This window comes from Megalobrama amblycephala, linkage group LG5 (assembly GCF_018812025.1).
Source record: "Megalobrama amblycephala isolate DHTTF-2021 linkage group LG5, ASM1881202v1, whole genome shotgun sequence".
Classification (NCBI taxonomy): domain Eukaryota; kingdom Metazoa; phylum Chordata; class Actinopteri; order Cypriniformes; family Xenocyprididae; genus Megalobrama; species Megalobrama amblycephala.
In genome coordinates this window covers 8,441,943-8,456,806 of record NC_063048.1, presented here as the reverse complement: position 1 = coordinate 8,456,806, position 14,864 = coordinate 8,441,943, and the positions used below count along the sequence as shown (strand labels likewise).

Sequence of the window (14,864 nt, the reverse complement as noted above, 5' to 3'; positions counted from 1 at the left end):
TGGGCTTTACTTGTTGATGCGGGGGTTGAGATTAAATCACTCAAATAAATCAGATGTTAGAATAAGTTAAGATGAAGCTAATAGTAAAATTCTAGGGGGAAATATATTCAGACATAACCCCACACCTTATTTTATGATTGTAGCGTTTGCAGTAAGTGACAAACTGATATAATGTAATCAACCAAAAAACAGGATTCCCACCAGATATTTTTTTTTTTGTATCGAGTTAATTTTGTTTAACGTGAAATAAATTTTGCAGATGTTCATCTCATTTTGCAATTGTGTGTATGTCTTATGCATACTTTGTCATCAAATTATATTACTCATATGCAAAAGTGCATCACAAATTCATCCACCACATGCCAAACAAGTTTTGGCTGTATATTAGGCTGTCAATAAAGGAATTTTGGTTGAAACAGGAACTCGACGAAGCCCAAGGGCTGAAATCACGTACATCTGTTTTAAACAAACAGAGCTAGAGCTTCTCTAGAGGAAACAATCAGACTTTTGTCACAGAGCACAAAACCAGGTGTCAAAGCCCGAGGCGCTGCATTAGTCAGTCTGCCCTGTGACGGAGGACAGCAGTTGGTGTCCTATAAAACCACCCGACTGGTGTTGGTCATGGAAACTTTTCATCATGGTGATCCACTCTTACAATCATGGAACGTCAATTAAAATGTGATTTAAAGAATAGCAGTAATGAACATGTCACGAGAAATCTTCAAATGCTTTTGCCATCTTTGCCCTGGCTGCTGACACTCATATCACACAACTCTGCTTACATGTTCAACTAAACTAGCTGTTTAAAGGGTTAGTTCACCCAAACATTTCTGTCATTAATTACTCGCCCTCATGTCGTTCCAAACCCGTAAGACCTTTGTTCATCTTCAGAACACAAATTAAGATATTTTTTTGATGAAATCTGAGATGTTTCTGATCTCCCTACACTCTAAAAACTGCTGGGTTAAAAACAACCCAAGTTGGGTTGAAAATGGACAAACCCAGCAATTGGGTTGTTTTAACCCAGCGGTAGGGTTAAATGTTTGCCCAACCTGCTGGGTAGTTTTATTTAACTCAATTATTGTTTAAAAATTACTGTATTGCTTGCTTAAAATAAACCCAAAGTATGTTGGAAATGAATATTTATTAATGTTCAATGAATAATTATTAAACAATAAACATTTATTAAATTGCTTATTAATAAATTTATATTAATAAACTATTAAACTATTACATTTATATTAATAAAATATTAAAGCTTATTAATAAACATTCACCTTTTGTCTATTATTGTTGCCTCTAATTGCATCTGGTTTTTAATTTTCCAACTATTTTGGGTTCATTTTAAGCTAGCCATATAGCAATTTTTAAACAGTACACTGTAAAAAATGACCGTGATTTTAACAGTAAAAGACTGTAAAAATGCTGCGGTGAAAAACTGTCAATTGGTTTACAGAAAGTTTCCGTACTATATACGGTGAATAACTGTAATAGATCTAACGGTACATTTAATGTAATTTTACGGTAAAATACCGTTAAATTCACAGTTTTTGGAAGTGAAAAATAACAATTCATTGTAAAAAAATGTAAATTGACATTCCCACAATTCCCTGCGTGACACTTCACATTTGATATATTTTCGTTGAAATAACTCTGTTTCTTCTTAGTTTTTCTCATTTTGTTCTAATCAGTTATGTACATTAGGGTTTTATGTTACATCTAATGTTGTTAAATTAATGTTTATTGCATTTTTAAAATTTCATGCATGTTACCATGATGGTGTTTAGTGTGTGTGTGAATGACACTGTGTGCACCTTCTATATATTAGTATTGTCCTCCTCAGCTTGTGGAAAAGCTGCTTGTGATGAACTTTGATTCATCATGTGACTCTTATCACCACTGTGTTTGGTGACTGTCAGTGTATTATAAAGGTACAAAACAGATATTAGTACTTCATTAGGTTAGTAAATTAACATTATATCAGTTAATGAAATACGTTATTTTACCATAAATTTTACTGGGATTTTTTTTTACAGTGTGTAACAATGATGTTAATATTACTGAAATCCAATGTTAAATATACATATTTAAAATGTAAAATTCACATGTAACTCCGTAAGTATGTTTACGGTTTGATGTCATTTTTACAGTATTGTTCTGGTAACCACAGCTACCGGTATTTTTCCGTAGAAACAACGGGATTTTTTTTACAGTGTAGTTGGTTTAAATAAAACTACCCAGCAGGTTGGGCAAACATTTAACCCAACCGCTGGGTTAAAACAACCCAATCGCTGGGTTTGTCCATTTTCAACCCAACTTGGGTTGTTTTTAACCCAGCATTTTTTAGAGTGTATACACAGCAATGTCATAACCAACTTCAAGGCCCAGAAAGGCAGTAAAGACATCGTTAAAATAGTCCTACAGTGGTTCAACCTTAATGTTATGAATCGACAAGATTTTTTTGTGTGTGCAAAAACAAAGACTTTATTCAACAATATCTTCTCTTTTGTGTCATTCTCCTATGCCGTTTACGTTCAGTGCTTTCGGCTCAGTATTGGCCGACGCTGTTCACGTGATCAGCACGACTCATGCGTGTGATGCTGATGCAGGAGCCGGCCAATAATAAGTCGACTTTCTGACGTAAACATGGAAGCTCTGCAATGTGACTTCAACATCAACAGAGGGGAAATTGTTGAATAAAGTCAGTATTTTTGTTTTGTTTTTGTGCACAAAAAGTATTTATCGTTTCATAACATTAAGGTTAAACCACTAAAGTCAGGTTGACTATGTCTTTACTACTTTTATGGACCTTGAATATGGTAATTTCGTTGTTTCTATGGGTGATAAAAAAAAACTCATGGATTTCATCAAAAATATCTTAATTTGTGTTCTGAAGATAAATGAAGGTCTATGGGTTTGCAACTACTTGAGGGTGAGTAATAAATGACAGGAATTTAATGAGAGCTTGAAGGAAATAAGATCTGTCAACGGTATTGAAAATTTTTTACCCCCACAATCTAAAATTATGAGGTAGTTACAGAATATGAGAGAATGCGCAAGACATCAGTAAAATCTCAGAAGTAATTCAGATATCATAATCAATAGGGCTGCAGTAGCATTACAGATGACTTCACTATTTGAAAAAACAAAGAGTCGGCATGAAGAGGAAGTTGCGACCGAACTTACTATTGATGAATCGTCACTGAGTGAAACGTCTTACTGAACAAGAAACAAAAATTTAGTGTGCGGCTTGATTTTATTCTTAGGTTGGCTTAGGAAAAGTGAGTTGCATATCTGAATGTGACGGGCTTGACTTTTGATTAAATATTACAAGGTCAAAATAATTATAAAGAAATGAATGGATGATAAAGAAATAGGATCAGTTGAATTCATGCTGACTTTTGACGTTTGGCGTTTTAATATTGTGTTTGTTCAATGTCAGAAAATCCTTGCAATATTTAACAAATATTCAACCATGTACAGTAACGAAATTATACAAAGTGGGATCTGGTTAATTACATACGGCAGACTTTGTAGTCATTTTTGTGTCATTTAATTTACAAACATGAGAGGCAGATTCTGTTGCTATTCCATGCACTGTAAAAAAGAAACGTTGGTTTAACTTAAAGTAAGTTACCTGATTGCCTTAAAATTTTGAGTTCATTTAAATTAAAAATTTGAGTTAATACAACGAAGGCGATAGGTTCAATCAACAGAAACTCAAAATATTATGTTATCTGAACTACATTAATTATTTAAGTTGATTTGACAAAAGAAAAAATGATCTGATAACATTTTTTACAGTGTAGGACTGAAAAGCTTCACTGTCGGAAATATATAGTGAAACCACGTCACTACACCATTATGATCTACAGAACTCTGTGAAGAGCACTATAAGCAATGTACAAACTCACATGCTTTGGGGAGTCACTGAATAGAAGCTAAAGCAGTTCATTTATTTTTAAAAGCTAAGAATGCTTTTTGAGTCCATCAAAATGTGGTGTTGATGCCATGATTGGACAAGTGTCTGTGTATATTCTGAATGTATGGATAAATACATATGTAATGGTTTAGTGCATGAAGGCCAGTGGACTGTCCTCAGAAAACCTCCAAGGTCTCTGAAGAAGCCTGCAGAGGAGTCAGTCTGACCTCTACTGGTTATCCTTCGCATCTGCTAAAACACATTAGAATAAGACCTTGATGCGCTGAAACGTTTATTCATCTAAACTGTTATTGATTCAGTTACTCTGAGTGATTGAGCTCAGATAATATCTCAGGTTATTTTGTTTTTCTAGTGAAACATATACAGACATTAAAAGTTAATTAAATCCAGATAACAATCTTCAAACATTGATTTTGGACCACCAACAACGGTCCCTAGTTCTGACCAATAGCAAGGTCCGAAGTCGCTGTCACAGCTGTGTCCATGAGGATACAAACGGATGTGCTTTTCACAGTTTGGAACCGACACATGAAAGTTTACAATAAGGTACTATTTGTTAATATGAACTTACAATAAAAAAAAAGATACATTTAAAGCTTTGTTATCTTAGTTCATGTCAATTTCAATGTTAACTAAAACATTTTTTAAATAAAAAATTGTATTTGTTGATATTATTCAATGGACCTTAGCTAACATGAACTAACAATGAACAAATGTATTGATTCAAATGTAAAGATTCAATATTTCATCCATTTACCTGCATGTCATTAGAGAACCAAGAACATGCGAATGTGTTGAATTATTGAAATATTAGGACCTAATTGTAAAGTGATATCAGTGAACCTAACAGTTTTTTAGGGGGAAAAAGAAAAATCACTATTCAAAAGTGCTATATTTACTTAAACCTTGCCTTCAAATGGCTCAGAACTGTCAGAAACATAAGATACAGTTTATGTGAAACACTGTAAAACATTTTCAGCTGGTTAAACTTAGAAATGAAAGTTCACCTGCTGACTTAAATATGCGAGTTAATTCAACTTGAAAATAACCTTTGTTTCAACTCACGAATAGTCAAGACAATGCATTATTTTAAGTTAAAAATTAAACAAAGTAATACATTGTCTTGACTATTTGTGAGTTGAAACAAATTATCTTTAAGTTGGGTTAACTTATGTTTAGTTGAGTTAACACATTTTTAAGGCAGCAGGTGAACTTAACCAGCTGAAATGTTTTACAAATAGCAGTAAATGTGCATGCGGTTACAGAGAACACTATCAAATGTGAAATTCATGAATGTATAATAAACTATTGCTCTGTTTTTTGGACAATGGAGACTTACAGTATTTGAGCAAAGGTGTCTTCGCTATTGGACTAAACAAAACGTTGGCATGAAGAGGAAGTTGCAACCGAACTTACTACTGTATTGATGAATCATCACTGAGTGAAACGTCTTACAGAACAAGAAACAAAAATGTAGTGCGAGACTTGATTTTATTCTTAGGTTGGCTTAGGAAAAGTGAGTTGCATATCTGAATGTGACGGGCTTGACTTTTGATTAAATATTTCAAGGTCAAAATAATTATAAAGAAATGAACGGATGAATCATTCATAAAGCCAGAAACATGCATCAAGAAAATAAATAGGATCAGTTGAATTCATGCTGCCTTTTGAGTTTTAATATGGTTTTTGTTCAAAAAATCCTTCCATACTGCAATATTTAACAAATATTCAACCATGTACAGTAATGAAATTATACAAAGTTTGTATAAACAATGTGAAAATGGTATAATAAGAAATGTAATGTCATCTAGGTTACAGGCAATGTTACTGTGATCAGGCAGGAGGTATTTATTTTTTAATCGAGATATTGTAAAGGCTGGAATACAGTACACAACTTTTACCGTGATTTACAGTAAGCTGATGCTAGTTGCCTGAAAGTCTGGTAGTGTGTGATCCTCAATCGTTTAGTGTATGATCCTCAGTAACTATAGAGTGGTGCAGGTTTGACATCACTCTGTAGTCCAAAACTCAGAAGCGAGTTAGCATTTTAGCACTTTCGGATCCATTATCCTGAAGTCAACGGGTTTTTTGAATGGGGTTTTGGTTAAATGTCTGAAATAAGGTCTGTGGTGGACACAGGCTCAAGACACTTTCAAGTTTTATTCTACGACATAAAATGCATCAGTGTTACCTCACTCATGATTTCTTTTGAGCTGTTACGTGTCTTGAAAAAGTAAAGAGGCCGTCATCACGCCGAACAGGTGAACTCAGTCCACTTTCACAGCCTCATTTCACTTATAATCATGCTCTTATAAACTATTCCAACTCAAACTTTCTGGGAAAATGTTTTTATATAAAAACTGAAAGAGTTGTCAGTGATGGTGACGTTGAAGTCGTGGGACCTTGGTGTAGTCCGTTTATAGCCTACCTTTAGCTTTTTACTTCTGACAACTGCATTTAGGCTTCAGAATTCATCTGTGAAAATTATCCTGATGGACTAAACGTGGGTATCAAAGGTTTATTGATCACAGAGCTTGTTTATTGCAATTATCCAAAAGCCTATGGAAAAATCCTATTGGGATTTTGTTGAGGGATCCGGTGTGATGGGAACAGATGATTGGCCTACAGTGACGTCATACCTGCACCACTCTATTTACAAAGTCGGCAAGCGTATGATGCCTACTGTTTTCAAATCTGTTCCGATTTTAAAAGTTGTGTAGTGTATTCGACGCACTAGCATATGAAAGCAGTGTAAACCTAACAGAACTGAGTTGCTGTCCTCAGAGAACAGTCTGAGCTGAGGAACCTGCTGAGAGCTGAACGGCTGGGAATTCATGTTTCACACTTCTCACATTCTCTCTTCTCCAGTCCTCCAAATACTAAAGCTAAAGATCAGTGTATGTAGGGATCACGAAAGGATGGCTTCTTATTTCTCTACTGCATCATATTTCATGTGAATTTCTAAGGCCAATAAATTATCAACGTGATCAAAACGGCCTTTCATTATAATTCTAAAATCAGCCCCCTTCAGGTCAAGGTAAATGTGTCTTTTAGTAAACCTAACTTTTATATTGTTAGCAATATTTCGAGATGAACGCTTACTGGACTGAAGCAGCTTATACTCTAAAAAAATGCTGGGTTAAAAAGAGACAAACCCAGCAGTTGGGTTAAATGTTTGACTAAACCTGCTGGGTAGTTTTATTTACTATTGTTTTAAAAATGACTGTATAGCTGGCTTAAAATGAACTCATAATAGGTTGGAAATTAAGAGTTATTAATGTTTACTAAGTTAAACATTTACTGGTAATACTTTACTAAGAGGTTTCATTAGTTAACTACTTTAGTTAACATGAACTAACAATGAACTGCACTTCTACAGCATTTATTAATCTAAATTAATGTTAATTTCAACATTTACTAAATCATTATTAAAATCAAGAGTTGTTTTTTTAACATTTTATTAATGCACTGTGAACTAACATGAACAATGAATGACTTATTAACTAACATTAACAAAATAAATACTGTAACAAATGTTTTGTTCAATCGCTCTTTAAAAAAAAAAAAAAAAAAAGCTGGATTAAAAACAATCCAAGCTGCTGAAAATAGACAAACCCAGCGGTTGGGTTAAATGTATGCTCAACTTGCTGGGCCGTTATAACTCAAATAGTGTTTAAAAATTACTATATTGGTTGCTTAAAATGAACCCAAAATTTAAAAAATTTAAAATTTATTAATGTGTTTAATAAATGAACATTAATTTATTAATGATTAATAATGAAACAAACATTTTTTCAATTGCTTATTAATAAATGTTCACCTTTTGATTATTGTTGCCTCTACACTCTAAAAAATGCTGGGTTAAAAACAACCCAAGTTGGGTTGAAAATGGACAAACCCAGCGGTTGGGTTAAATGTTTGCCCAACCTGCTGGGTAGTTTTATTTAAATCCACTATTGTTTAAAAATTGCTATATGGCTATCTTAAAATGAACCCAAAATAGTTGGGAAATTAAAAACCAGATGCAATTAGAGGCAACAATAATAGACAAAAGGTGAATGTTTATTAATAAGCTTTAATATTTTATTAATATAAATGTAATAGTTCAATAGTTTATTAATATAAATTTATTAATAAGCAATTTAATAAATGTTTATTGTTTAATAATTATTCATTGAACATGAATAAATGTTCATTTCCAACATACTTTGGGTTAATTTTAATTAAGCAATACAGTGATTTTTAAACAATAATTGAGTTAAATAAAACTACCCAGCAGGTTGGGCAAACATTTAACCCTACCGCTGGGTTAAAACAACCCAATTGCTGGGTTTGTCCATTTTCAACCCAACTTGGGTTGTTTTTAACCCAGCATTTTTTAGAGTGTAGTAATTATGTGTCTGATTTTTAATTTCCAACATATTTTGGGTTCATTTTAAGCCAACTATATAGTCATTTTTAAACAATAGTGGGGTTAAATAAAACTGCCCAGCACGTTGAACAAACATTTAACCCAACCGCAGGGTTTGTTCATTTTCAACCCAACTTGGGTTGTTTTTAACCCAGCATTTTTTAGAGTGTAGATTTACTTTAAACATCAAACATAATTTCTTAGAAAAATTCATGTTAAGAAATATCAGGCTTTTGAGTAGTTTATTTGTAATCTCTCCATCACGGTTATATTGTATTGCATTGTGTGTTTTATGTAGTGAGAGAGATTTCTGCTGATTAAACATTTCAGCCTCAGTGATTTTCTGGCGAGAGCGAGTTAACAAGCCCTCCTCCCCTCCTCTATCCTCCAGCACTCACGCCAGCAGCAGATGGCTGGTTAAGCAGCATCTTCATACTGCAAGTTTATAAATCAGAAGCATGTTTGCTGATATGTATGGCCAAGTGCATTGTGTGGTTGATCAGCAGAGCACTGCTAAACTCTTGATTCATCTGATGTCAATGAAATTGTCATATGGCTTTGCTATCAAATCAAAATACTAATCATAGTAGCTTCTACATTTGACAAAAGACTTACAGAACATACTTTTTTGTATTGTCAATGTATGCGTGTTATGAATGCAATTCAGTCGTAATGTTGACATTGTTGTGACTACTGGCGCCAGTTTTGTTGCTTCGCCACCATTTTTTAATCCCCTCCAGGGGCCTCATGTACAGTTAGATGTCCACTGGACACACTTCAGGTGTTAGTAGTAGGTCATCAGAGTACTTTTCACATACTGCTTTGTGAATACTATAAATGCACACCTACTAATTTCACATACTACTTTTTGCCTACTGTATTGTATAGGAATTGTGGGTATTTATAATCAGAGCTGTTGGATCTAGCACCTTTAAAGTTCTGTCAAAAATAATTAAGCTACTGAGCTGATGATTAAAAGAGCTGATGAAAAATACACTCTTCACATCAAAAAGTTACTAAATACACAAAAACTTCATTAAATTAATCCATTTGAATCAAGCAGTTTAATTAGATATTTCTGAAAAGACACAAATGTGTTAAATGATGAAAAGGTTTATTTGAGATTTTTATTCACATTTATACTTTAAAGATGAACACAATTTAAAGCACAATAATGCTCACTTGATGCTTAAGAACCAATGTGGTTTGTCTTCTCTTCAGCGGACTTGATTAAATCGATTGATTCAAATGGATTCGTTTTTTTTTTTTTTTAAAACAATGAGAGAATATTAAAAATATCTTGATTTTTGTTCCAAAGATTCTTCAGGAACCCAGAGTCTTGTGCGTTTGGAACAATATTAGTGTGAGTAAATGATAATTTTCTTTTCTGGGTGAACTATCCCTTTAAGGTTCACACAATGAACATGTTAATTGCATGTGGGCCACCAGTTTTCCACTGTTTTGTTAAAGCATTTCTGTCTGCCGGGCACAAAATGGTCATGCTTTATTAAAATACCATATTACTGACACACTATCCAACATTCAGTAATAGATGAATGACTCAGGAACTTCAACTACCCAACAGAGAAATATATTGCACAATGAAAATGACTTCTGTTTCAATGAGCAAGTCAGTTTTTAATCAAAACTGTGAGTGACTGACTTCAGGGTAATTAGTGAATTGGACACTTTGGCATATTTACATAAAATTAGGCAGTAAACTTATTTGTATAGTGGTTTAAAGGGTTAGTTTATCCAAAAATGAAAATTCTGTCATGTATTACTCACCCTCATGTCATTCCACACCCGTAAGACCTTCGTTCATCTTCAGAACACAAATTAAGATATTTTTGATGAAATCCAAGAGGTATATGACTCCTTCAGAGACAGCAATTTAACTACCACTTTTTAAAGATCCAGAGAGGTACTAAAGACATCCTTAAAACAGTCGAAGTGACTGCAGTGGTTCAACCATAATGTTATGAAGCGACGAGAATACTTTAGTGTGCAAAAATAACTTTATTTAACAATATCTTCTCTTCTGTGTCAGTCTCGTACGTTGTTTACGTCCAGCGCTTCCAGGTTCTATGTCAGAACGCCGGCAAAAAGTATTCTCGTCGCTTCATAACATTAAGGTTGAACCACTGCAGTCACGTCGACTGTTTTATCGATGTCTTTAGTGCCTTTCTGGACCTCGAAAGTGGTTATGTTGCTGTCTATGGAGGGACAGAAAGTTCTTGGATTTCATCAAAAATACCTTCATTTGTGTTCTCAAGATGAACGAAGGTCTTACGGGTGTGGAACGACATGAGGGCGAGTAATTAATGACAGAAATTTCATTTTTGGGTGAACTAACCCTTTAAAGGAAAGCAGGCAGCATACTTTCAATTAGCTCAAAAGGAAGCTACTTTCACAATAATAATAAAAAAAACGCATAAATTTGCTTTCTAGGTTTTTTATTCCTGAAAAATGACTCTGTACACATCTACTTCACAATATTAGAGAAAATAATGGTGGTTAACATTCTATCAAGTTCAGGGAGAGCATGTGTTTTGTGTGATTAAACACTAGCAGTGAATTCTGCAGCAAAACCCGGTGAAGATTACACATCTGAGTGTGAGCTGTATCAAAACTGATGTGTGCATGACATATTTCCAATGCTTTCAAGACTTGATGCGGCATGCAAAGCTGCTCTACTGGGTAAAAGACGAAGGAGATGCTAACCTCACAGCACAGACAAACATCTGGTGGCCGCCCAAAAACTTTAGATCAGTTCACAGCCTAAACATTTCATCCCATCCACGACACTGGGGCCATTATCACTTGGCTCGTGGCTTTAATGGTTTTGTGTGCAGATGGTTTCTCTCCTCGATACAAAACACAGTCCTAAAGAATTTTTTTAACAATCAGAGCATGTTTATTTGAAACCAAAACATCCATTTTTCCTTTGATCGCCTTTTCTGAGCACATGTATTTCCATAGAAGTTTGAAGGAAAAATCACAGACATTTAATATTGGGATAATACATCGTAGTTTAATCTTCTTTTTTTTTTGTTTTTTTTTTGTAAAGGTTCCTTTCAAAGCAACTAAAACTCAGTACTGTTCTCACTGTATTTGATGTACGTATATTCTGCTTTAGAGACAAGAAGCGTTGGACACCACAGAAGCATTCATGTCAAACTTCGCAGCTGCAGTGTTGAAAAGAAAAGACGAAACAAGCCAGTGCTGTTATCAAGTATTCTGCAATCAATCCAAAGGAGACAGCCAGAATCCTTACACTCTTCCATAGGAAGGTCAAACCTCTTTCCCCCCTGCATTTACAATTAGGCTAGATAATATTTTGGCAAGCAAGTGTCATGATGACAGAAAAAAAAACAAAAACAAAAACACACCTAGTTTAAAACAATGGGGTTGCATTAAAAACTAAAAACAGGGAATAAAATAAAATATTAAAATCCCACCTACCATTTAGATCCTCTAGTGTGAGCCGCCTAGAACGCACATACATTTGAAGCTTGAGAGGTAAGAATCATTCATTAAGGTGTCTGCTATCATCTAGCGAACCGAGTGGGTCCTGTGAGAGCTTTCAAAACGATTACAGAGATGACTATACAAAATGATCTTTACCTACTGAGTGATGATTATGTTTCCTCAGTGTCAGTTTTCTCTAGCTCAGGTTCAGTCTCAGCGTTCACCTTTGGCCCAGTCTGTTTAGTGTCTGCATCCACAGATGAGGAAACACACATTTCTGGGGTCTTCTCTTCCTTCGAGGGCTCGTTAGTGGAGGTGAGGGATGGAGAGGGGCTACGAGAGGGCTCTGTAGCAGTCTGGGACGCGGGCTCTGAAATGTCTAATTGAGGTTTTGAATCCGCCTCCGTTCCATTGACAAACGAAGCCTCCTCCTGCTCTTGACTACTTGGCGACTCTTTAGGGGGGCTGAGTGACTCTGGTTTCTCCTCCGCTTGCAGTTCAGCATCTGGTTTCGGTTCCGGGTGAGGCTGGTGTTGGGGCACCGGCGGCGGAGACGGCGAGTTATTTTGCGCTTGTTCCTGTGCTTGAGGCTGAGCGAGCAGGGGGGTCGGAAGAGGGAGAAGCGGCTGAGATTTGGGTTGAGGAAGCAGCGGTTGAGGCTGAGATTGCGAAGAAAGGGGAGTCCAGCGTTCCCGCTCTTTGTCCTTCTCGTTCTCCCTCTCCCTGTCGCGCTCTCGTTCTCTCTCGCGATTGCGCTCTCTGGCTCGTTCGCGATCCCGATTCCTGTCCCTCTCCCTTTCGCGGTCTCTGTCTCGCTCCCGGCTATGGCGGTTGCCGTTCATTTCGCCCCTGAAGTCCATGTCCCTGTCGTCTCGGTCCTTCTGCCTTTCCCAAGGTCTGCGACGGTCGTCGTAGTCCTGGTGCATGTTGGCGTTAAAAGAAGGCCCGGTTCCACGATTCCAAGCAGGTCCTGACGAATTTCCGCCGCGGCCGTCGAAACGACCCTGAAAGTTAGGGTTGGGGCGCTCCTCCTGGAAACCCTTCGGAGGTCCGGCAGACATCCCCCTCATGTCTCGCTCATCGAAGTCCCCCCTGGGTGGCCCCCAGCGACTTTCTGTTCTGAACCCTCCTGACATGTTTTCTCTTCTAGCCTCTCGACCGTCGACTGCTCTTGGAGGTCGTTCTAGTAAAGGGGGTCTGGCGGGCACAGGCTCAGTACGCATCTCCAAAGGAGGGGTCTTCAACAAGCCCGTGCTCTGCTTTTCTGGCGGTGGAAAGCGATAGTCCTGATCTCCCTCTTGTTGGCCACCTACATCTGACCTGGGCGGTGTCTCGTTATTGGCCTTGGCCAGACTGTCAGGCCCAGCGGATGAGGGGTTAGGCGCCCTTGCAAAACTGCCCTCGGCGCGGTTGAATTGCTCCATTTGAGAGAACGGAACCCGAACACGGGCTTGGGCTTGAAGCGAGGCATCCAGGACGTTGTTGGCCTGATGAGCAAGACCTGGCTGCATGAGCAGGGGGAAGCGGCCGCCGGGTCCCTGGAGCAGGTTGGGCCGCAGTTCCAGGGGAAGCAGCCCTGCCATCCTCTGACCAGAGAGAGGGTGTGTTAGAGATGCAGAGGGGTGCATACCCAGCAGACCCATTCCACTGCGCACTGCGTTATGCATTCCTGACAAAAAACAAAACAAGAAATGTTTTACCCAGAGTACAAGAATAAAAACTAAAAGGAACCTTCAAAAGTCACCCCCCCCAAAAAACAACAACCATAACATATCAGTGGTCCATACAACTTGTGGTTATATTCCATGACAGGAGCTTTACATCAAATTTGCGTGAGACAGACCAAAGTCATTATTTGCTGAGCACGTTTACATGCACATCCTTAAACAGATGATTCTGAAGCCGTCAACCCAAAAATAAAAATTCTGTCATTTATTCCTCACCCTCATGTCGTTCCAAACCCGTAAGACCTTCATTCATCTTCGGAACACAAATTAAGATATTTTCCGAGAGGTTTCTGAACCACACATAGGCAGCAACGTCATTGCACCTTTCAAGATCCAGAAAGGTAGTAAAGACTTTGTTAAAATAGTCCATGTGACAGCAGTGGTTCAACCTTAATGTTATGAAGCAACAAGAATACTTCTTATGTGCGAAAACAAAAAAATAACTTTATTCAACGATTTCTTCTCTATCCTGTCACTCTCCTACACTGTTGACATTGTAAACAGCGTAACGCGTCCATGTTCTACACCAGAACGGTGGTTTGTTATTGGCCGGCTCCTGCGTCAACATCACACGCATGCGTCATGTTGCTCACGTGACCAGCGTCGGCCAATAATGAGTCGGTGTTCTGACGTACAACACGTAAGCGCTGCACTATGTTTACTATGTCAACAGCGTAGGAGACTGACAGGGAAGAGAAAAAATTCGTCGTTATTTTTGTTTTGTTTTTTGCACACAAAAGTATTCTCTTTACTTCATAACATTAAAGTCGAACCACTGTAGTCACATTAACCATTTTAACAATGTCTTTAGTACCTTTATGGACCCTGAAATTTGTAATGACTTTGCTGTGTATAGGGAGTTCAGAAACCTCTCGGGTTTCATCAAAAATATCTTCATTTGTGCTCAGAAGATGAACAAAGGTCTTACGGGTGTGAAACGACATGAGGGCGAGTAATAAATGACACGAATTTCCATTTTTGGGTGAACTAACCCTTCAAGCATAAAGCGATTTGACATGGCTACATTTTTCCAAACTACCCTATTTCGCCTGGCATGTAAAAAGCCATAACCTGTGTTCTGTTTGTTTTTTTGAAGTGCACATGACAAATTAAACACTTGAGTTGGATACACGGATGATACGCAGTGACATCAGTACTGAGGATTTACCTGATTTTATTTCTTTTTAAGTCTAGTAATTGTGTTTTTCTTGAGAAGCTGGTTATTTCAGCTGACTTTTGGTAAACATGCTCACTGATAATGATCATCTCCACCAAATCTCTAAAATATCATTTAGATTCTAAAACAGGTTTG

At 37.0% G+C, this 14,864-nt stretch overlaps 2 protein-coding genes across 2 annotated transcripts in view; both read right to left on the bottom strand.

Annotated features, from left to right (window-relative positions):
• tiam2a (TIAM Rac1 associated GEF 2a) overlaps positions 1 to 12,060 on the bottom strand; it is a 136,257-nt gene extending 124,197 nt beyond the window's left edge. Inside the window, exon 1 of the mRNA XM_048190570.1 lies at positions 11,982 to 12,060. The gene's annotated coding sequence lies outside the window, so the exon portion shown is untranslated. The remainder of the gene's footprint in view (positions 1 to 11,981) is intronic.
• scaf8 (SR-related CTD-associated factor 8) overlaps positions 11,249 to 14,864 on the bottom strand; it is a 51,162-nt gene continuing 47,546 nt past the window's right edge. Inside the window, exon 20 of the mRNA XM_048190577.1 lies at positions 11,249 to 13,494. Coding sequence (XP_048046534.1) covers positions 11,996 to 13,494 — 1,499 coding nt within the window. The 3' untranslated portion in view covers positions 11,249 to 11,995. The remainder of the gene's footprint in view (positions 13,495 to 14,864) is intronic.